Genomic DNA, 21,746 nt, shown 5'->3' with positions numbered 1-21,746 from the left:
TGAGGAAACTGATGCCCAGAGGACCAAAATTCCCAGTGAAAAAGACCCAGAGCTGGCACCGGAAACCAGGCCACGTGTGAGTCTAGTTCCAAACTTCTATCCCGATCCAATATCCCTGGGGCCCAAACAGGTTGCGCTTCTGGATCGGTACGGGTGCTTCCCTCTGCCGCGTGCAGGCTGCCCTCTGCGCCCCACCCCTCCGCGCCGGCCCCGCCCCTCCGCCCCGGCCCTGCTCTTCCCGCCTGGGATGAGGCGCGCGTCCGCAGGGGGCGGGGCCGCGGGGCCGCGCGCGCGCTCGCCCGTCCGCCGTGCGCATGCGCCGTGCTCGCGCGCGCGCTCGCGGGAGAGGATGGCGGGGGCCGCGCCGGGCGCCATCATGGACGAGGACTACTTCGGGAGCGCGGCCGAGTGGGGCGACGAGGCGGACGGCGGCCAGGTGAGGGGGGCACCGGGCGCCCCCGACGAGGACTGTTGGTCTCCGTCGCCGGCGGGCCGGCCCCGCCCCCGCCGCGTGGTCCAAGCACAGCTCGCCCCGCCCCCTCCCGCCGCTCGACCACCCCCCCGGGCGCGCGGCCTCTCGGGGGGCACTGGACGGTGATGCGTGGCGAGGACCCGGTCCCCCCCAGTGACGGGCTCCGGCCGCAGGGGCACCGCCCCCCAGTCGTGACCCGAGCTGACCTTCCGACCACCCTGGGGCGGCCTCGGGGCCGGGTCCTGGGACTTCCTAGCCCCGCCGGGAGGGTCAGACAGCACCTCGAAGGTGGAGGATTGGGCCCAGACACACACTGTGAAAAGTAGCCATAATCTTTACAACAATCCAACTCAGCACCATGAGGGGGAAAAGTGGAACTTGGACTTTCGCACACGTGCTTTACTGTTTGTAAACCATACTCTTGGGCGCTCTGGCTGATGTAATCAGCCCTTGGCCTGAGTGAGGAGGAAAGGATCGTCCATCCTTGACCTTCAGGGGTTTGCTGTGGAAGCTGAGGGAGGCTCAGAACCTTCTCCCCAGAAGCCAGGGGTTGCACAGCAGGAACTGGGCGCAGTCGCTCGGCCAGGGGACCCCAACCTGATTCTCAAATGAAGACCCACCCGCAGTGATGTTTGAAACCCAGCTTCCCAGGCCCCTCCCCTGGGGCCTGGGAGGAGTTGGTCTGGAGGGGAGCCCAGGAACCTGCCTTTTAACAAGAGTCGAGGTTAGGTGTTTTGGGAACATACTGAAGTGATATTTTGAAGGAAGAAAGCCTGGAGTGGGGCGTGCCCCGTTGAAAGGGGCTGGCGGGGCACCGAGGGCATTGAAGCCGGGGTACAGGGATGCAAAGGTGGGCGCTGTGTTCCGGGAGCTGAAAGGAGGCCTGTGTGGTTAGTTGCCTGGTGGAAGCAGTGCGTTCTGAAGGGCCCTTGAGAGCTGCTGAAAAGCATGACTTGTTCAAGAGTTGGGGGCAGGGAGTGACACTCTAAGCTTTCACGTGTTGGATCATTCCAGGGTGTTGGAGGCTTGGCGTGGAGAGAGAGAGTCAGATTTAGCTAATTGAAAATCTGTGCCGGCTAGGGGCTTTCGTGCATCAGCTCATTCCACACTCAAGATGCTGAGTTGGGTGTCAACTCTGCTCATGTCGAAAATGAAGAAAGTGAGACGGGAGGACCGAGTGCCCTGCCCAAGGGCGTGAAACTCATACATGAAGGAATGGGGATCCCACTTAGGTCCTTTGTCTCCATCTCCACTCCAGCAAACCGCCGGACCACCGAAGCCTTCCGGTCACGGCGTGCTACAACTAGGGCATATCTAAGGGCCATCTAGTCACTTAACCCCATGGTGGGTGGATTTGGGGGAGGCAGGAAGATGTGTGAGGAGGCCGCGGTGACGTTCAGTCCAGACGACAGAAGCTAAGGGGTACTGAAATGCAGAGAGATCTAGGCTACATTCTCATTGCATAAACTGAGCACTCCAGTTGTTGGCCTTTGCTTAAGCAGGTGGGGATGGCAGAGCCAGGCGTAGACGCCCACAGACAGGAGGCCGGGGAGTCTCACGTCTGCGGAACTTTAAGCATGATCCCGATTTGGCCCACTGACTCTGATAGGCTCTCCCTGATGAGAGGGCTGGACTAGATGTTCATTTCACGTTCATTCTAACTCTGACTTCATGGAGGATAGAAAGTCAAGAAAGGTGACAGGAAGGGTGGCACGAGCTGGATTTTGAGACAGTGGAAGATCAATTTCTGTGACCCCAATTCTGTTCACGCATGGTGGGTGGATTTGGGGGAGGCAGGAAGATGTGTCAGGAGGCCGCTGTGACATTCAGTCCAGGCGACAGAAGCTAAGGGGTACTGAAGTGCAGATAGCTTAGTCCGGCTGTGGCTTGCCAGTGGGGAGTGCCGAGGGACGACACTGCGGAGGCAAGCGAGCGGGAGGTTGAAGTCCTGCTGGATGGAGCCTGGATGTCTTTTCTGAGGGAGATAGGAAACTTTAAGCAAGAAAGAGACATCAGATTTGTGGCTTATTAAGGTCATGGTGGCATCAGTGTGAAAGATGACTGAAAGGAAGGAATGAGACCATGCCACTGGGGGACCATTGCAGCTGCGAGCGTGCCCAAAATAAGGAAGGGCAGAGGGAAAGAGGGAAGTAAGGGCCAAGTTGGTTAGACGTGGGAGAGAGAACTGATGGGTCTTTGGACAGGGTGTGGGAACAGAAATTGAAGACCTCTTCTAGGTTTGTGAGTTTAAGGTAACAGGTAGAGGTGATGGAGTCCTTTACAAAAACATGGGTTGTAGGAAGCAGATCTGTTTAGAGGGAAAAGAGGAGGTCAGTTTGGAATCTAATGAGTTTGCCGTACTCGTGGGACATGTGAATGGAAGTGAGAATAGACAGTTGAATGCTTGAGTCTAGAGCTTGAGAGAGAGATCTAGGCTAAATTCTAGATTTATGAGCAGGGAAGTGGCATGACCCAGGAGAAGATGTAGTGGAAAAGATGAGTGCCCAGGGTAGAAGCCCGAGAATCCAGACACCCAAGGATGCCTCTTGGGGCAAAGGCCGGCCTTCCTTCAGAAGCCTTGCTCGAGACTCCCACTCAAATAAGGTCCAAGAGAAGACTCCCCGGTCTCCATAGTGAAGGAATCAGGTTCCTTCTCCCAGAGCACTGCTTTCAGGATGTAAGTCCGCGTCAGGGGTGGGCAAGCTTTTCTGGAAAGGGCCAGACAGTAAATATTGTTGGCTCTGCAGGTCTCTGTCACAGCTCCACTCTGCCCATTTTATAGGGGGGAAGCAGGCATAGACAATATGTTTTTAAAAAGGGGGCTGTGTAGCTGTGTTCCAATAAAGCTTTACTTACAAAGACAGAAGGAGGATGGATTTGGCCCTGGGCCATAGTTTGCTGATCTCTGGCCTAGCTCTTACCCCATTATGTTAGGGGCAGTTACTGGTTTGTAAACTCCCTCAGCAGAAAAAGCCATCTCTTGTCTTACAGTTTCTTAGGTTTCCTGTATAGTGCTCAGTATGGTGAGTGTCCAAAAAGCATCTGCTTGTTGGTAACAGCGTTAAAGCTGGACAGACCTTGGGGTCGTTCGGTCCTCTGTCATCACATCGTCATCCTGTGGTACCCTTAGATTCAGCGACTTGCCCAAGGTCGCCGCCGTGTAGGACAGGGGCTAGCATCCAGGCAGGCCCGCTGATGTGAGGCAAGCCAGCGAGCTGCACCTTCTGACGGACAGCAAATGGCCTTCGAGAATCGCTTCCTCAGTCTCTGTTGGAAAGCCTTCCACGCGTGGTACATACGAAATAGTAATAGTGACGACAGTAATAGCAGCTAACACCTACTGAACTCATAGCAAGTGTCGGGCTGTGCTTGGCTCTTCCAAAAATTGGCTCCTGGAATCCTCACAGCAGCCAAGCGGGAGTAGGTCCCATTGTTGTCCTTGTTCAGTAGAAGAGAAATGGATGCCCAGGCGAGGTGTCTTGCATGAGATGCGGTAACTTGTATGACCGCCAGCGTGGAGTCGCCACACAATCTCACTTGGTATGATTCTGGATTCCGTTTTCTTAGCCACTCACATTACTCGTCCAGCGTACTTCATGAGATTGTTGTGAAAGTCAAATGAAATGACATACGTTGAACTTTTTAAAAAAATTAATTAGTTTTTGGCTGCATTGGGTCTTTGTTGCTGTGCGTGGGCTTTCTCTAGTTGCGGTGAGTGGGGGCTACTCTTCATTGCGGTGCGCGGGTTTCTCGTTGCGGTGGCTTCTCTTGTTGTGGAGCATGGGCTTCAGTAGTTGTGGCCCGAGGGCTCTAGAGCGCAGGCTCAGTGGTTGTGGCGCACGGGCTCAGTTGCTCCGCGGCATGTGGGATCCTCCCAGACCAGGGCTCGAACCCGTGTCGCCTGCGTTGGCAGGCGGATTCTTAACCACTGCGCCACCAGGGAAGTCCACGGAACACTTTGGACATGGACAGCGTTATAGGGTTTACGGTGAGGTTGCAGGATGTTTGTAGTAACGAAGAATAGCCGGGCTCTTTCTGCCAACAGCAGGAGGACGATTATGGAGAGGGAGAAGATGATGCCGAGGTCCAGCAAGAATGCCTACATAAATTTTCTACCCGGGATTATATAATGGAACCCTCCATCTTTAACACTCTAAAGAGGTATGTGAGAAAGGTTGCACTGGGAGGAGAAAGTTGTGTAATAGACCCAAAAGATGATACGTGAAATTCAGAAGAATGCGGTACGGGAATGGAAGGCCTCTGGGGGTCCCCCCACTTTAGAAGCCTGAATAACCTGTCTTCCTCCTCACCCTGCCACGGCTGTCCGTCCCCATGCCCATCTGCGTCCATTTGAGTGTCACAGCTTGCTTGTTCCTCTTTTCTAGGTATTTTCAGGCGGGAGGGTCTCCAGAGAACGTTATCCAGCTCTTGTCAGAGAACTACACCGCTGTGGCCCAGACCGTCAACCTGCTGGCCGAGTGGCTCATTCAGACAGGTGCCGTGTGGGGGCGGGGTCCTGGCCCTTCCCGCGGGACCTTACCGAGCGCGGTACAGAGCCGCTGGTCATCACCACGCCGATAAGCTGGAAAGGCCTTCTTTGTTGTCCTGGTTCTTTCTGTCTGTTTGTTTGTTTGTTTTCCTGGTTTTTAACACCTCTGTCAGTAAGAACTGAACTTCTTACCCATTTTCATCGGCTTGATTTTTATCTTTGATTCAATAATTGAGGTTCACAGATAACCCGCAAATGTGATTCTCATTGAGCTGTTTTCCCTACCGTGTTGCAGAAGTAGAGAACTATGCGGTGTATGTTCAGTGTGCCATCTTTAAGAGGTCTATTATAGCAAGCAGAAATCATGGCTAATTTAGGGCTGGGCATGATTATGGCTTTTAGCTACTATGATCCAAGTAGAGCCTTACTGTAAATCCTCTGTGCTGAGTACAGATGACATCGTGGAGTGGGTGCTGCCCGTAAACGAGTTGACTCCCTGCCGTCACGGTCATCACACATGAGTGTGCCCCCTGGCTGGCATCTGCTCTGTTCTGCCATGGGGGAAGGGGGGTGTTTTCCCATTTTGGCAATTTGTCCTTGTTCCTAGCGAGGCTTCGAAGATGTCACTGTCCTTTCCACGTCAACAAGCATCCTTGTGTGTTTTGCCCTGGACTCTTTTTTGGGTCTTACCATCGAATATGAGTAATATTAATTTTTATAAGAGGCCCCAGATCCTAAGTGGGCAGAAGCAGTTCTGTGATACTTGATTTGCATATAAACTTTTGATCTGTCGATTTTTTCGAAAATAACACAGTGCGTTGAGAGGTTGCCGTTCTCCATCTCGTGGCTTTGCATTTTCTTTCAGGTGTTGAACCAGTGCAGGTTCAGGAAACTGTGGAAAATCATCTGAAGAGTTTACTGATCAAACATTTCGACCCCCGCAAAGCAGATTCTATCTTTACTGAAGAAGGAGAGGTGAGGAACCTTTTTCCCTTTTTTAATTCCAGCTCCTAGAGTCCTCTGCTGATTCCACCTCACGGTGGAGTGTGGCGCGTTGTGTCAGTCAGGGCTGGAGCTTCCACACGCTGCGGGGGCGTTCGGGGCTCGGGCTCGGCCGCCCGGCCACCAGGCACCCTCAGCAGCCCGCGGCCTGCTTCTTCCTGTGTGGGGGACCGCGGCAGAGCCAGGAGCCCAGGGGCTCTTGCTGTGTCTGCTGCCACGACGTCACCTTCACTTAGGCGAAAGCTAGGCCTCTTACCTTGCTTTTTGTTTGTTTGCTTGTCGTCAGACCCCCGCTTGGCTTGAACAAATGATTGCACATACCACGTGGAGAGACCTTTTCTACAAACTGGCTGAAGCCCACCCAGACTGTTTGATGCTCAACTTCACTGTTAAGGTAGGAAGAGTCCTAGAGTCCGAGAAAAGATGAAAGTATTTATGAATGAGGGTGATTTTGACTTGGTCGGTTGCTGGTCTGTGTCCTTTGAAAAGATCCTGCGTGCTTTATTTGTAAAGGTTTTCGTCGTTTCACTTTAGTAGGTCGTAAACATCCAGAGGGAAAAGCGTAGACTTTGTTTGTTTTGGGATCCAGTGGCCTGTGTTTTAGGATTGGGCAGGAACAGGGGACAGAGCCTTGTGTTCGGAGAGGAGCCTCTAAGAGCGCCTGGTCCATCTCCTCCGTCTCACACACGAAGACTCAAGGGTGGGGGGCTTGACTGGGACCACCACCCTAGTTAGTGGTGAAGCGGGGACCCGAGCAGAAGTTTGAGACCCGCGCCCAGTGCCCGTCCCTCCTCACCCCAGGCTCGGCCAGAGGCCGCCTTCCTGTGGGCGCGGGGCCACGGCTCGTCAGCTCTGTGTGTGGCTTACTTCCGTGTTGCAGCTTATTTCCGACGCGGGGTACCAAGGGGAGATCACCAGCGTGTCCACGGCCTGCCAGCAGCTGGAGGTGTTTTCTAGAGTGCTTCGTACCTCTCTAGCTACGATTTTGGACGGAGGCGAAGAAAACCTCGAAAAAAATCTCCCTGAGTTTGCTGTAAGCGCTTTACTTGACGTGGCTCAGATCAGGAGGCCGTTCGCATGGGGCCATGCATCTTCTGACGGGAAGTGCTCTTTACTGTGGAGAGTGTGTGGGTCGCAGGGCACCTTCCCAGGTGGGGACTTGGGTGCAGAACTGTCGGAGTCCGACTCTTCTGTCTGCCTTTGTCATTGCTGTGGTCCTGAAACCCCACACGCTGTCTCCCTGCCGTCTTCCAGAAGATGGTGTGTCACGGGGAGCACACGTATCTGTTCGCCCAGGCCCTGATGTCCGTGCTGGCCCAGGAGGAGCAGGGGGGCTCGGCCGTGCGCAGGGCCGCACAGGAGGTCCAGCGCTTTGCCCAGGAGAGGTGAGAGGCTGCCTGTCAGCTCGCTCTCGCCCCTACCACATTGCCCTGTGTCCACAACCGAAGACTCTAGGTCCTCCTGTTTTTGACAGATAGGTAAACTTGCTTTTATCCAGTAGAGCTGAAAAAGTCGGGCTAATTTTAAATACGTGGAGAGGGCTTGCGTCGTAAAGTTTTGCTTCGATGAATACTTGGTAAACGGTTTGCTTATCGCTGAGTTCACCGCACTTATGAACCTAACTGTATTTATGAACCTAAACTCCCAATATATTGGGATTCATCAACGGCACATGGCAGCAGTCCTGAAGTAGCTCTCTAGTAGTCTGATGGTTGGGTCGTGGTCCATATCTTACAGAACAGAACTAGCCCCTATTAGCTTTATTGTCTACTAATGGAGTCTTAAGGTACTTCAAAAGTGTGTGGTTCCTTTTAGGAAGCCTCTGAGCTGTACTGAACCGTTCTTTCCCAGTTGGCTCTAAATGTTGCTTTCATGGGTCAGTTAGTAAACGTACCAGTGGATGAGAGAAATATGAAAAAACAAAGGGACCTCAACAGTTCAAAGCATAAATCTGAAAGAAGGAAGGAAGGAAAAGGAGAAGGAAGGAGAGGGCAGGACAGGGCACCACCTCATCAGTGATGGGACGTACGATTTTTTTTCATCAAGAGGCCATGACGCCAGTCAGATCACGCTCGCACTGGGCACAGCTGCCTCCTACCCCCGGGCGTGTCAGGCCCTTGGGGCTATGTTGTCCAAGGGAGCCCTGAATCCGGCCGACATCACAGTCCTGTTCAAGATGTTTACAAGCATGGACCCGCCTCCTGTTGAACTCGTGAGTTGCTCTGCATTTTAACCTTAAGACGGGACACCCTCAGCGCCTGCCGGAAGCATATTCTTTTGGAAGGTTGTTCCTTTTAATTCTCTGAAGTCAGCGAGTGCACATTCCTGTTGAAATGTTTCTGTCCTCTCCCTGGTCCTTCCTCATCACACCCTCGGCCCTCACAACCCTGAAGCACATGCAGCGGTGGGTGTGAGTGGGCCCTCCTGCCATGGGTGCGTGTGGACTTACCTGCCATCTCGCTCCTGTGTTCCTTTTCAGTGTGTTTGTGTGTTTCTCTTCAGATCCGGGTGCCGGCCTTCCTGGACCTGTTCATGCAGTCACTCTTTAAACCAGGGGCCAGGATCAACCAGGACCACAAGCACAAGTACATCCACATCTTAGCATACGCAGCGAGCGTGGTGGAGACCTGGAAGAAGGTACTGTCAGTTCTAAGAACTCAGGGACTTTTTTACGGAGCCAGAAACCTCCTCTCTGTGGTGTTATTTGGGAATTTTGGCTGCAGGGAATCACGGGCCCAGCTAGTGTCAGAAATGTCTTTTCTAGTGTTCCTGCATAAAATAAGTCAAAGTGCTAAATGTCTCAAGGAAAGGTGCACAGCATCTACGATACTAATTTAAACTGTAATTTGAAGTGTGGCTAAAGATACGAAACCAGGGCTTCCCTGGTGGCGCAGTGGTTGGGAGTCCGCCTGCCAATGCGGAGGACTCGGGTTCGTGCCCCGGCCCGGGAGGATCCCACATGCTGCGGAGCGGCTGGGCCCGTGAGCCATGGCCGCTGAGCCTGAGCGTACGGAGCCTGTGCTCTGCAAGGGGTGAGGCCACAGCAGTGAGAGGCTCGCGTACCGCAAAAAAAAAAAAAAAAAAAAGATACGAAACCAATTCCCTAAGCCACCGACGGACGCCGGTCTCCCTGGAGGACGGTCTCGCTGTGTGATGGGGACGCTTCAGAGACAGGGACGGGGGTTTGCAGAGAGAAGGGCCGAGGCCAGGTTACCCCGACTGCAAGGTCGCGGGCACCGTCGGGATTCACCGACTTCATGTGTTTTCAGAACAAGCGAGTCAGCATCAATAAAGACGAGCTGAAGTCAACATCGAAAGCTGTTGAGACTGTTCACAACTTGTGCTGCAATGAGAACAAAGGGGCGTCTGAGCTTGTGGCCGAGCTGAGCACCCTCTACCAGTGTATCAGGTGAGCACGTGGAGGTTCTAACCCTGATTCTCTGGGGAGGAGGGGTTTGAGCTTTCGTATTAAAAGCTCAAAAAATAAAACAGATTCAGAGATACTTATTCATCGTATTTATTTTCTCTTTCGTAAAGAGAGAGAGAGCACTTTAAACTGTTCTAGCGGCATGAGTAATTTTCAGGTGTTTACTTGCCAGAAGTCCATTTGCAAATTAGACTAAGAAAAAGGAAGACCAACCAGAACTACAAAACTTGACTTGAAGAAGAGGCTCTATTTACAGTAAAAGTTAGACCAACAAAATATCACCTAGCTAGAAATGGTGGGTGTCATGCCAATTATTTAAATAAGCATTCACTAGAAAAGCTGACACACAGGGTGTCCTCTTAGGCATTTGAACCTTCCTCCGTTAATTTGTGCTAGTGACAAAGAGAGGGTTTGCTAAATAAAAGTAAGCTTCAGCCCAGTCCACCAAGCTCATGGAGTGTTGCATGAATGGTCTTTTCCTTTCAAACCAGCAAAGTTGGTCCAAAGTCAGCTGAGCGTGGGATTCGGGTTCTCGAGCTGCACCTTTGAGAGGATGCTGGTCTCGTCAGCCTGTTCTCAGCTCATCGTGTCTCCCTGGCAGAGCACGTTGTAGAGTGACTTGATGGGCTGGCTTGAGTTGGTGGTGGTTGTTTTGGTGTTTGCCCTTTAGAGAACTTTGTTTAAAGGAAGCGTTCTGCCTTGTGTACCTGTAGGTTTCCAGTGGTGGCCATGGGTGTGCTGAAATGGGTGGACTGGACTGTGTCAGAGCCGAGGTACTTCCAGCTGCAGACGGACCACACCCCGGTGCACCTGGCACTGCTGGACGAGGTAGGGGCTGCGGACCCCCCAGCTCCGGGTCCGAGGCTCTCGCACGTCTGTTCCCCGCCTTCAGAAGGCAGTCCTTCCGGAGCTGGTTATTTCTGTTCAAAATGAGGAGCTTCCTTTTAAGGAGCTAGTTTCGTTGACTCCACAGGTCTCTCCGTTTTTATCAAGTGTCCCTGAAAGGATGAGGAATGGGTCAGAGGCTGGCCGGCCCTGGGCCGAGTGCTGGGCCCGCCGTCCTCAGCCACGAGCTGTCTTTGGTGACGGTTCTCTGGGGCCGGCGGGGAGCCGAGGCCCAGCCATAGCGCTCAGGGTGGCTCCCTTTGGCCTCTTTGTAGATCAGCACCTGCCACCAGCTCCTCCACCCGCAGGTCCTGCAGCTGCTGGTGAAACTCTTCGAGACAGAGCACTCCCAGCTGGACGTGATGGAGCAGGTGAGCGGGCAGCCCGAGGGCTGGGCTGCACAGCGGGAAGGCGGCCCCTTTCTCAGCCTTGTCGTCCCACCCGTGCAGCTCGAGTTGAAGAAGACCCTCCTGGACAGGATGGTGCACCTGCTGAGCCGGGGCTACGTGCTCCCCGTGGTCAGTTACATCCGCAAGTGTCTGGAGAAGCTGGACACCGACATCTCCCTCATTCGCCACTTTGTGACTGAGGTCAGCGCGCGCCGGTTACCGCTTCCCCCGGCAGCGCCCTTCTTGGCTTGATGTAGTCATCTGGTACCGCACTCCGGAGCCGTGCCGTCGGAGAGTCACGGTGATGACAGTGACACGGATGCCAGTCTACCAGGCACCTCCTACCTGCAGGAACAGTGTTTTACCTGCCTGGCCCCTGGGCGTCTTAGTGTCGGAGATTGTCGGCAGGAAGCAGAATGGCGGGGGTTGGGGGAGGGGTCTCGCCGCACTGTTGCCGTCTGACTGGTAGTGCCGTCTGACTGGTAGTCGGAGCCGCTCACAGGCTGTGCTCCCCGTAGGTGCTCGACGTCATCGCGCCCCCCTACACCTCTGACTTCGTGCAGCTTTTCCTTCCTATCCTGGAGAACGACAGCATCGCCGGCACCATTAAAACAGAAGGTGAACACGACCCTGTGACAGAGTTTATAGGTAGGGTTGGCGTGAGCGTCTCTTGGCTGCAGTTTTCAAGGTCCTTGTTTCCCTCCTGTTTCTAACGCAGTGCCTGTTTTCCTTCCGTTCGTTAAAGCTCACTGCAAGTCTAACTTCATCTTGGTGAACTGATTCAGAGCATCCTCCAGAGCTGGAGCAGACCATTCCAGGAGACCCGCTGTGGAAAAACCCTTTCCAGAAGCCATTGTTGAAGAGGCCCAGTCAGCGTCTTGGAAATGGGCTGTGGTGGGAGGAGGTGGGTAACTTTTTTAAAAAGGAAGGTGTTAGCAGTGTAACGGCTATTAGGAACAGTCCCCTCTCCTCGTGAGTCCAGGGCTGCCCCCAAGTCCTGTTTATAGTACTCATTTCCCCCAGTAGCGGAACTAGGTTCCCGTCACCTCTTGGGATGTAGCCAGCTGTCAGCCCCGGCGGGGGGTGGGGGGGTGGGGGGCGGTGGAAAGTCAGAAACTGAGACACTTAGATGAACTGTTCAGAGTTGATTTACGTTTCCTCACAAGGCTCCATTGGTTAGTTCGTATTATTGCAGTTGCTTTCATTTTCCGAGAACAAATAAAAAGCCCTTCTGCGGCTGGAAGGTGTAGGTCCCGGTGTTAATGTTTTCGCGTGTGAATAAAGCACTCAGATTCAGTTCTGGTGTGAAGTGTGCATTTTATTCATCCCTTGGGCAGCGTGAGCTCGCCATCCCCCCTCGGCCCTACCACTGACTTCAGGGTGACAGAGGAACTGGTGAAGACAAGTCTGAAATGTTCCACCTCTTAAATACATCACAGACCACAGTCGCCAAATGATTTATTGAAGAAAACAGGTCACATCATTCACCGCCTGGTGGCTCACGCTTCTCCAGGTAGATGGTGCGCTGCCGTCCTCCCGGCGGGAAGCCGTCCTGTGCGGGTGCTGGGTCGTCCCCCGCCGCGACTCCCCCCCGCCGGGAACACGTTCAGCCCGTGCGGCATCGCGGCGGCCGTCCCTCCTGGGCGCCCAGGGCCGTCACCGGCCATCACGTATGTGACCGCCAACCCCCAGTTCCTTCAAACCACGGCAGTACCACCCCAGTGCCCGTGAAGGTGGGATCCCCTCTGGTTACGGCTCATGCGATGATTTCTTTAAGAGCCGCTCCTCTGGAGACGTCTGCCTTAAACGATGGGGTCCCCAAATGTGCAGTTCTCCTCGATGGCAAGGTTGTAGTCGGCACCCTTGCCACCTCTGTAGGCGCTGGTCACTATGCGCATCCAGCCCCGCTCACCCTGTGAGGAGTGGGACCATGCGTCAGCTCAGATCCTGTCTGCGCTCTGAGTAGACTGACCCCCTCCCCTCCTCACTCAGCCTCAGGCTCAGGGGGTCTGCAGCATCCCAGCCACCCGCTCGGCTCACCCTTCCCTTTCCTAGGACCCCTGTTCGGAAATAGCTTTTGTGAAATATTCAACTTGGTTAATATTCAACACGAGGGGTGCGTGGCCCTGTTATGCCGAGAGCTAATTAACTAAAATGCTGATCGACTCTTTAGACCAGATGACTCGACTACCTATTAATATCCCCATTTACAGTCGTTTAATAAAAAATATTGACATTTCATCACTTTGACATAAATCACCATCCCTGGGCTTCCCTGGTGGCGCACTGGTTGAGAGTCCGCCTGCCGATGCAGGGGACGTGGGTTCGTGCCCCGGTCCGGGAAGATCCCCCATTCTGCGGAACGGCTGGGCCCGTGAGCCATGGCCGCTGAGCCTGCGCGTCCGGAGCCTGTGCTCCGCAACGGGAGAGGCCACGACTGAGAGGCCCGCGTACCGCCAAAAAAAAAAAACACCGTCCCTGATTTCATAACAATGAATTTGTGTCTTCAGCTGTTAATGGTTAATACTCGGTCTTAGAAACGAAAATTCTGCCAGTTAATTTAATTCCCCTGGGTTTTTGACTCAACTCAAAAAAGTATTTTTGAAGCAACTCCACAGTATTACTTAGGAGAGCCGAAAGTATGGCAAGAAAAAGAATGAGATGGTTGTAAAGGAATAAAAGCTAGCTAAACGGAAACTAAAGCAGCACTTCTCAGTCCCCATCCCCCTCGGGAGACATTTGTCAATGTCTGCAGACGTTTTCTGGTTGTCCCAGCTGGGGAGCGGGGAGGAGCATCTGGCGTCTACCGGGTAGGGGCCGGGGACGCTGCTAAACGCGCTGCGAGGCACAGGACGGCGACAGCCCCCGTGCAGCGCAGAAGGATCTCACCCCACGTGTCTGGAGCCTGAAGCCCCTCTGCTCAGGGCCGCGGTTCTCAGCTACAAAACCCCCAGAACCATCCGAGAGGAGTCGCAGTGGAAATGTCTTACCCATGGTTCGCCCCACGAATTCCGGACGATCCAGTACTCCGTTCCATGGCTGACACCCCAGCCGGCCACGGAGACTATGTGGTTTACGTAGGCCCTGTTGTGGTATTCAGCATAGATGCCGCCGGTGTAGTTAGACATCTTATCCGTTGCCATTATACCGCAGCTGAGAGCAAGCAGGGAAAGAATGAGCGCTTTCAATGACCATCGTTGACCATCGTTAGGAAGAGCCGTGTGGATCCAACTCAAATAACGCGCACCTGATGATTCTGCCCAAACTTCTGTAGTTACTCACCTGGCGTCCTCCCTACCGAAGCTGGACCAGCCGCCCCAGAGCACTGGCTACACTCTGGGAGCTGTCCATGGATGTGTCCTTCCCTCACAATAATCCTACGAGGGGCACATGGACTACCGAGCTTTACTTTTGAGAAAACTCACGTGGCAGCTGTGTCTCCAGCCCTGTGGGTAAAGTTGGCCAGAAGGAAAGGGGTGAAAATCACCTGGGTCCCGTTTACTGGAAGCGTGCACACCCTCCGCAAGCAGGGGTCTCAAAGCTCCTCACCTGATGGGCCCCTTCGCGTAGATTTCTGCCATCATCTTTTCCCTCCCGGAGACGGAGCCGTAGTCGCCAACTTTCCAGAGGGTGTAGTTCTTGATGACGTGGCACTCTCCGAATTCAGTACATGTTCCACACTGGTTAAACTTGTCACACTCTGGGGACAGCACGGAAAGTCAGCGTGAGGCCATTTCCTCATTAATCCCTGAACAAAGTAGCACGCCCAGACCCAAACTCCACTTTTCTAACTGAACGCTCCATCCATCAGCTAATAATGGAAATCTTCTTGCCCTCGGGTGTTTAATTACCCTCTTCTTTCAGCTGCAGGAGTTATAAAAAGCCTTTCCCCAGGCCTCAGTGGAAAGAAACGTTAATTAGCACACAGTAGGTGCTCAAAAGCTCCACTTTTCCTTTAAAGCCGGGACAAAGGCCTTTCACAATACAGCTGAGAATAGTGTGATTAAATTATTCACTTTTAATAAGATTGTATTGTTGGCTATGTATTATTCACTTTTTTTTTTTTTGCGGTACGCGGGCCTCTCACTGTTGTGGCCTCTCCCGTTGCGGAGCACAGGCTCCGGACGCGCAGGCTCAGCGGCCATGGCTCATGGGCCCAGCCGCTCCGCGGCACGTGGGATCTTCCCGGACCGGGGCACGAGCCCGTGTCCCCTGCATCGGCAGGCGGACCCTCAACCACTGCGCCACCAGGGAAGCCCCTATTATTCACTTTTAATAAGATTTTATTGTTTCCCCACGTTTGGGGAAAAAATAAGCATTTTCTTATTATTTCGGTCTGAGAAGGTATAATAATTAGGCCTCAAAAAACAGTGCAGCTGTTAGGTCTGGAAGACTTCACACCGTCTCCTGCGTCCCTCCTGGGCCCTAGACAGTATTACTTCTCACCTTGTCCATCCTGCCTTGGCCCACAGCGCCACTTTCTGCTGCTTTCACATTACCTATTTCTGTTATAGTTTTGTATCTATCCAGACTCCTTCCCCAAGTTAAACTCCTTGAGGATTAAACTGTTGGTTTAGTTTGTCCCTTGGACACCAAATGCCCAGGACAACCTGAAAAAAGGTGGATCTGTGGCCACATTTGCTAATACAAAGACAGGACTACTGGAACTTGCCTGGTGGCACAATGGTTAAGAATCCGCCTGTCAGTGCAGGGGACACGGGTTCGGTCCCTGGTCGGGGAAGATCCTGCATGCCACGGAGCAACTAAGCCCGTGCGCCACAACTACTGAGCCTGCAGTCTAGAGCCCACGAGCCACAACTACTGAAGCCCATGCGCCTGCAGCCTGTGCTCTGCAACAAGAGAAGCCACTGCGATGAGAAGCCCGCACACCGCAACAAAGAGTAGCCCCCGCTCGCTGCAACTAGAGAAAGCCCGCGTGCAGCAACGAAGACCCAACACAGCCAAAAAAAAAAAAAAACAAAAAAAACCAAGACAGGACTACTTATTGCAAACAATCAGGTGCCGATGAGTTCCATCTGGCCCTGTTGTCCCAGGTGGGCTGGAGGGGCCTGGCCGAGGACAGACAAGACCAGTTCTGGGCGGATCAGGGCTCCGAGGACCACCTGGTTCCCGATTCTGAGCCCGTGGGGGCCCTCCCTGCTCCCCTTCATCCTGGACACCTCTCCTTGGTTCTCTGACGCCTGCTGCATCTATCACTTCCACAACTCACTGGACCAGTTTGGGGAGATGCTTGCTGGCTGGGCAATACGGCCGGGGAGGCAAGGTGGGGGCAGCCTGTGGGCCTGGGATGGCGCCTTCAGAAGGTACAGGGGCCTGAGCACACCTTTTACAGATGGAAGGGGGGGCAGAAAAGCCCCCCGGTCTCCCCACACACACCCCCGTCCTCCCCACTCCTGTCTCAAAAGGCCTTTTTTTTTTTTTTTTGCGGTACGCGGGCCTCTCACTGCCGTGGCCCCTCCCGCCGTGGAGCACAGGCTCCGGACGCGTAGGCTTAGCGGCCATGGCTCGCGGGCCCAGCCGCTCCGCGGCATGTGGGATCCTCCCGGACCGGGGCACGAACCCGCGTCCCCTGCGTCGGCAGGCGGACTCCCAACCACTGCGCCACCAGGGAAGCCCTCAAAAGGCCTTTTGAGTTGGTCTCAGCTCTCTGCTCTGGTTACGAGGGCGCTCAGACAGGTGACTTAAAACTACCCACTGTGGGGTTAGGGTTTGGACTTTTTCTTTCCTTGGGTTTCCAAGGGAAGCACCCTGAAAGGACCGTGCCGACTCCAGGGCCCCAGGCCAGCTTGCATCCGCTGGTCCGTGCAGCACCCTCGGCTCCAAATCCACCCAGACGCAGGCGGCCGGGACCAGGGTCTCGAAGCAGGCCGGGCCCGCCTGCTTCCTGCCTGCTCGCCGCTCCCGGCTCCTGGAAAACACTCTTCCCTTGATGAGCGATCCCCTTACAAAGGGCCATGAAACGACCAAAATGCCAACACGTCAAAACCCAAACACCAGGGCCCGGCCTGGCCGCCGGGCACGCAGGCTGGAGACCCCCATCCCAAGTCCTTTTTTTGTTGGTCTTCCCACCAAGGATGCCAGGCCCCACCTTTCCCGCCCCCCCCCACCCCAGTCCCACGAGACACACAGCGGCAGGGGGCTCCCAGCTCCGTCCCGCCCTTCCCCAGGGCCCCGGTCACAGGCCCTGAGAAGTTTGCCGGCCACACGTGCTCTGGGAAGACGGGAGAGAGAGAGAGAGAGAGAGAGAGAGAGAGAGAGAGAGAGAGGGTGTGTGTGTGTGCGCGCGTCTGGGGGATGAGCAGGCCCTACCTTGGTCCTTGGCCTGGTAGTTGTTACAGGTCTCATCGGGGATGCCGTGCCGGTGGGCGTACTCCCACACCGGCAGGTCGTTGCCCCCCTCGCACGAGCCGGCGTTGCCGCAGTCGATCACGTGCTGCACGGACAGCAGTATGGAGGGCCACGCTCCCTTCCTCTTGATGTTGATCCGGTCTGCGGGGGCAGCACCCATGCTGGTCAGCACCCACCCCACTGCCTGCCGCTCCGCGGGCCATGCATCCCTCTCTGGAGGGCCCTCCCCTGCTCCCTGGGGTCCCTGGGAGAGGCCTCTCCAGAGAGGCCTCCCGGGCCCTTCCTGGCACCGATGCCCACCCTCCCCCCACTACGAATGTCATCTGGGCAGGGCCGGGCGTGTCCTGCCTGAAGGCTGGTAGATCCCCGAGGGCACCGGGGAGCCAGACTAGGGGCCACTTGGTGACCCCACTCTCACTCCCCACGCGCCTGGGCCCACACACCCCACGGGGCAGCTGGGGACGGCTGAGGGCAGCCACGGCCCCCGGCTCCTTGCCCCCCTTTCCCTGTACAGACAGCATCCTGTGGGGCCCTGCAGCCAACCTTACCACAGGCCCGCCACCTTGCTTTCCGCCCTCCCGGAGAGACGATTCCGCAGCCGCCCACCTCGTGGCCGCATCCCGAGTTCCCACCTCCAGGTCAGAACCCACCACAGCTGCGCCTGTTCCTTCCCTGATGACGGCGAGCAAGCGACCAGGCCCTCCACCCACCAGCAGCCCCTCCAGGCGCCCCCTTCCTTCCCTCCTGCGGCCCCAGGCCCCCTCCACCCCTGGGGTCACCTCCTAGGCCCTTGGGCCCACAGGGCTCTACACGCGGCCCCACAGGGCTTGTGGAACCCACGGCCGCTCACCAGCACGTGCCCCAGCCCTTCCCCCAGCGCCCCTGGACGCACGGCCCAGTGCTCCTCAGCGGACAGCCCTCTGCGGACCCCCTTGTGCGGGTGAGCCCCGCCCTCCAGCCCCCGCAGGTCTCCCCAAGCTCCTTCTCAGCAGCCTCCCGCCGTGCCCGCCCTGCGCGCTCAAGCCTCCTCCCCGGCCTTGCTGACCCCGCTTCACCCAATAACCCCTCCCGCCTGAGGGTACCGGCCCGTTCTTCAGCTCTTGGTGTCCAAACTGGGTCCCAACACGGAACAGGGAGCCAGCTTACACAGGCTCTGCGGGCAGGTCAGGGTTTTGTTCTATCTGCCTAAAACCTCGGAGGGTTTCAAGCGGAACGGAAAAGGGACCCGGCCTGGGTCTGAGCTGCTCCACCAGGGGAGCAGGCGGACCAGGCGGCGGCTCCACAGCGGTGCTTGGAAGGTAGAGTGCAGCCCTGCGGCCCGATGTTCTGAGGGTGGAAAGCAGGAGGCCGGCTGCCTCTCGGCCTGGGCCTCAGTGAGGGAGGGATGGCATTCTCCTGGAGTGATCAGGGAGGCCGGGGAAGAACCGGTTTGGGGGTGAGGGTGGTGGCAGAAAGGAGGAGCACGTGAGGTTTGAGGTGTCCCGCGGGGGGGGGCGTGAAGGCCGAGTCCAGGTGGAGGGTTCTGGGGAGCCCAATGTCCAGAAGTTAAGCGGGGTGGTGGGGGGATGAAGGAGGGGCTGGTGAGAAAGAGACTGGGGGCCTGCGGCTAAAGGCGAGGAAAGCATTTCGGGGAGGGGCTGATCGAGCACAACAGGGCGGGGCGAGGCCCAGGGGCAACCACCAGACCTGCCCCTGGCCTAGCCGGTGACCTTGGCGAGGAGCTGGCAGGCGACTGGAGGGGGTCGGGTTAGCAGGGAGAAGGTGGGGACTGCAGGCCCCTCCAGGAGCCCAGGAATGGGGTGGCGGCTGGAGACGGGGTGGAGTTCAGCGCTGGCCAGGTCTGAGCATCGGCAGGGATGGCCTTGTCCAGGGGCTCAGACGCTAGACGGCCGGGGACAGGAGGGAAGGCGGCAGCTGGGCCGGGCACCGTGGAAGTCCCCTTCTGGGGGCTTCTGTTTTCTCAGTGAAAGAGGAAGAGGATGCCTGCTGCTAGGGAGGCCGTTAGGGGTTGGAGAGCAAGAGGGGAGAAGCAGTCATCTGCCCAGGAGACTCCACTCCAGCAAGTGGAGGGCGGACCTCTGAGCAGGGACGCGCCATCGCCTCCAGGCCCCGCCCTCCTCTACAGATGCAAATCTTGGCATGTGACTCCCTCCCTAAGATCCCTCAGGCTTCTGCCGGGCCCCTCCCCTGGGGGTAGGGCCCCTGGTGACCTTCTCAGCTTCCCCCACCCACCCTTAGGCCCCTGCCACAAAGGCCCTCTTAGTTCCTCCAGGCCAGGGAGTGCGCCATTCCTGCCAGGCCTTCGCCCTAAGCCTCTGGCTCGAGGCCTGCCTACACCCTGCCTGCCTGCCCGCCTGTGGGCCCCTGAAGTCTCCCAGCGGCTCCAGTGGTTAAGCCTCTGCTCCACATTCTCCAGGGGCCCTGTCCATCTCCATCCTGGTCAGGGACCTCCCCAGCTGCTCAGAAGAGCTCCTACACCTTAAAATGGGGCACAGGGAGTTCCCTGGTGGCCCAGTGGTTAGGACTCAGCGTGTTCACTGCTGTGGGCCAGGGTTCAACCCCTGGTTGGGGAACTAAGATCCTGCAAGCCGCGCGGTGCAGCCAAAACCCATTTTTTTAAATAAAATAAAACAAAATAAAATGGGGCTCAGCCTAGCTGCCCCCACCCTCCTCCTCCCTGAAGGGTCAGAAGTACAACCCAGCCCCCAGGAGAGATGGGACGGGGCCACCACGAGGCCCTGCCTGATGCCCCCAGTACAGCTGTCTGGCCCTGGGGTCCAGACGCCAGCCCCACCCCTCCTCCTACAGACAGCCCAGCTTCCGCGCTCTGCTCCTCTGCTCCCGGCTGTCACTCCCACAAAGGCCTAGTCTCCTGACCTCCCTGCCGGAGCCTCAGTTTCCTCATCTGCAAAGTGGGAGCAATCACAGGGCAGCCAGGAGGCTTACATGGGATGAGACGTCCAGCGTAGGCCAGGGGCGGTAGCCACACATTGGCTTAACACAATGCCACGGGGCAGGAGTTTGAAAGATTCCGGCGTGACTGCAGGCTCCCGGAACCCCGAGCTGAACGAAGGCCCAGGCTGGTGTGAAGTCCCCCTCCCTCCCATACCAAGGCAGGCCCAGCAGCCTTCTAGAGCGGCGCTGACTTCGGATCCCTCCCCGCCCCCCAACCCCGGCCTCGAGGTTTCCCGCCCAGATGAGGAGACAGCCAGCCTTGCTCAAGGTTCCAAGCCCAGGGCTGGCATTCATTTCAAATATTAACTACGCTGAAAAGCAGCTTCACTTCCGCATTCCCAAACACCAGCAGGGTGCTCGGTGAGTTTGTGGTTTGATCCCCAAGAGCCCAGGTCACAAGCTTCGGGACAGATAAGGCTCATGGGAGCCGTTTGTCACAGGTCTTCCTGCCGGGCATCCACTCCCTTAGGCCTGACGCAGACACCGCCCCATGCCAGGCTGAGTCCTGGCACAGAACTGCAGGCCCCCAGGACCCTGGGCTGTAGCTGCAGGTACTGACAAAGAAGGCAGCTGGACGAGCCCTCCTGGCCCACAGTCAAGAGGGGCCGAAGTCCCCGACCTACCCGCCATGGCACTGGTGCTGCCGTGGGCCCAGCAGGAGCCACAGTACTGGGGGATGTGCTGGTTCCTGGTGACACTGGCGTAGTTGACCCCATTCACGTTGCGCCAGTCCCAGCTCTTGGGCAGATCCGATAGGGACAGGTATTCGTGAGGCCGGGGATATGTCCTGGGAACAGACCACCACCACCGGAATCAGCACTGGGGCCCCTGGGGGTCGGGCGCACAGGCACCTTCCCCAGTGGCCTCTCCCTTCCCCAAACTGAGAGCCAGCGGGAGAGGGCCATCTCAGCCAGGAGACGCCCCTGCCTGCTCAGAATCTCAAGTGGGCAGGGCACACACGCGCCCCCCCCCCCGCCCCCCGCCCAGTGCAGGAACCAGACCGCTCCGCCAGCGATGCTCCAAATGCCAGGGCGGCGAGGCTAGCCTGCCTCCTGCACCGGTGCGCCTCGTCCAACCCCACAAATGTGAAAGGGCGCGCCCCCAAAGCAACGGGGCCGGCCTTGACCCTCAGAGGTCAAGGGAGGCTGGGCGTCCTGGTTCAGGGCACCCCAAGGAGGCGGCAGGGTCCCCCAGGCGGGAGAGGGCGCGAAGCCCCGGGAGATGGGCAGCCCCTGACCCCCCCCCCCCCCAAGCCGCCCCGACCTGCGCCCCAGCTGGGTGAGCTGGTCCCCCCGCAGGGGCCGGTAGCAGCCGCGGCCCGGGCGGAAGTGGAGGCCGGCCCGCGCCGCGCCCGCCGGCAGCACGAGCAGCAGTAGCACCAGCTGCGCCGGCCCGGACGACGCCATGGCTCCCTCGCCGGTGCGATCTGACCCCGACTCGAATCCCAACTCGGATCCTAACTCGGATCCCGCGCCGGTAGCTCCTCCGCCTGCCTCCGCCCCGGCCGCCCCGCCCGGCCCTTAAGGTGGCTGCGCGCGGGCGGGACACTCCCCCGGGGCGGGGCGCGCGGCTGCCCCCAGTGACCCGGCCCCGCCCCGCCCGGCCGCACGGCCCGCCGCCCGGACTCGGGTCACGCGCCAGGCCTCGGCTGACCCCAGACCCGACCCGGCCACCAGCCATGAGCCTCCCATCCGTCAGACCTCATTCACTCTCGGGCATCCCCAGCCTTGGATTCTTGGGACCCTTGGCCCCGGAGAG

General features: G+C 57.0%; 2 protein-coding genes across 9 annotated transcripts; one reads left to right on the top strand and one right to left on the bottom strand.

Moving 5' to 3' along the window:
- The first annotated feature begins 327 nt into the window (after positions 1-327).
- NELFCD (negative elongation factor complex member C/D) lies at positions 328-11,960 on the top strand. 8 transcript variants are annotated; one of them, XM_032605173.1, is made up of 15 exons: positions 328-436; positions 4,518-4,633; positions 4,858-4,967; positions 5,827-5,936; positions 6,250-6,357; positions 6,844-6,996; positions 7,218-7,348; positions 8,010-8,175; positions 8,466-8,600; positions 9,233-9,372; positions 10,104-10,218; positions 10,584-10,646; positions 10,725-10,865; positions 11,183-11,312; positions 11,410-11,960. In XM_032605173.1, the coding sequence occupies exons 1-15, from the start codon at positions 350-352 to the stop codon at positions 11,442-11,444; spliced, it is 1,740 nt and encodes a 579-aa protein (XP_032461064.1). In that variant the 5' UTR covers positions 328-349; the 3' UTR covers positions 11,445-11,960. The 8 variants fall into 8 exon arrangements, 7 of the variants coding, with proteins under 7 accessions (XP_032461064.1, XP_032461063.1, XP_032461061.1 ...); XM_032605172.1 differs by having other exon boundaries at positions 330-436; positions 10,551-10,646; XM_032605174.1 differs by having other exon boundaries at positions 337-436; positions 7,260-7,348; positions 10,551-10,646.
- On the bottom strand, positions 11,413-21,522 carry CTSZ (cathepsin Z). Its single transcript, XM_032605176.1, has 6 exons — positions 21,252-21,522; positions 20,612-20,775; positions 16,995-17,174; positions 14,214-14,364; positions 13,655-13,817; positions 11,413-12,577 (listed from the first exon to the last, which is right to left on the bottom strand). The coding sequence occupies exons 1-6, from the start codon at positions 21,392-21,394 to the stop codon at positions 12,467-12,469; spliced, it is 912 nt and encodes a 303-aa protein (XP_032461067.1). The 5' UTR covers positions 21,395-21,522; the 3' UTR covers positions 11,413-12,466.
- Positions 21,523-21,746: the final 224 nt, after the last annotated feature.

This window comes from Phocoena sinus, chromosome 15 (genome assembly GCF_008692025.1).
Source record: "Phocoena sinus isolate mPhoSin1 chromosome 15, mPhoSin1.pri, whole genome shotgun sequence".
Classification (NCBI taxonomy): Eukaryota; Metazoa; Chordata; class Mammalia; order Artiodactyla; family Phocoenidae; genus Phocoena; species Phocoena sinus.
The sequence above is the reverse complement of the archived record's forward strand: the minus strand, read 5'-3'. Positions and strand labels throughout refer to the sequence as shown.

Coding starts and splice junctions, on each gene's coding strand:
- CTSZ (XM_032605176.1), bottom strand. CDS start 21,394: ATGGCGTCGTCCGGGCCGGCGCAGCTGGTGCTACTGCTGCTCGTGCTG. Junction 17,175..20,611: donor CAGCACCAGTGCCATGGCGG/GTAGGTCGGGGA, acceptor CTGCCCCCGCAG/ACCGGATCAACATCAAGAGG. Junction 12,578..13,654: donor ATTCGTGGGGCGAACCATGG/GTAAGACATTTC, acceptor CACTCCTCACAG/GGTGAGCGGGGCTGGATGCG.
- NELFCD (XM_032605168.1), top strand. CDS start 350: ATGGCGGGGGCCGCGCCGGGCGCCATCATGGACGAGGACTACTTCGGG. Junction 8,176..8,465: donor ACCCGCCTCCTGTTGAACTC/GTGAGTTGCTCT, acceptor GTTTCTCTTCAG/ATCCGGGTGCCGGCCTTCCT. Junction 11,313..11,409: donor CCCTGTGACAGAGTTTATAG/GTAGGGTTGGCG, acceptor CGTTCGTTAAAG/CTCACTGCAAGTCTAACTTC.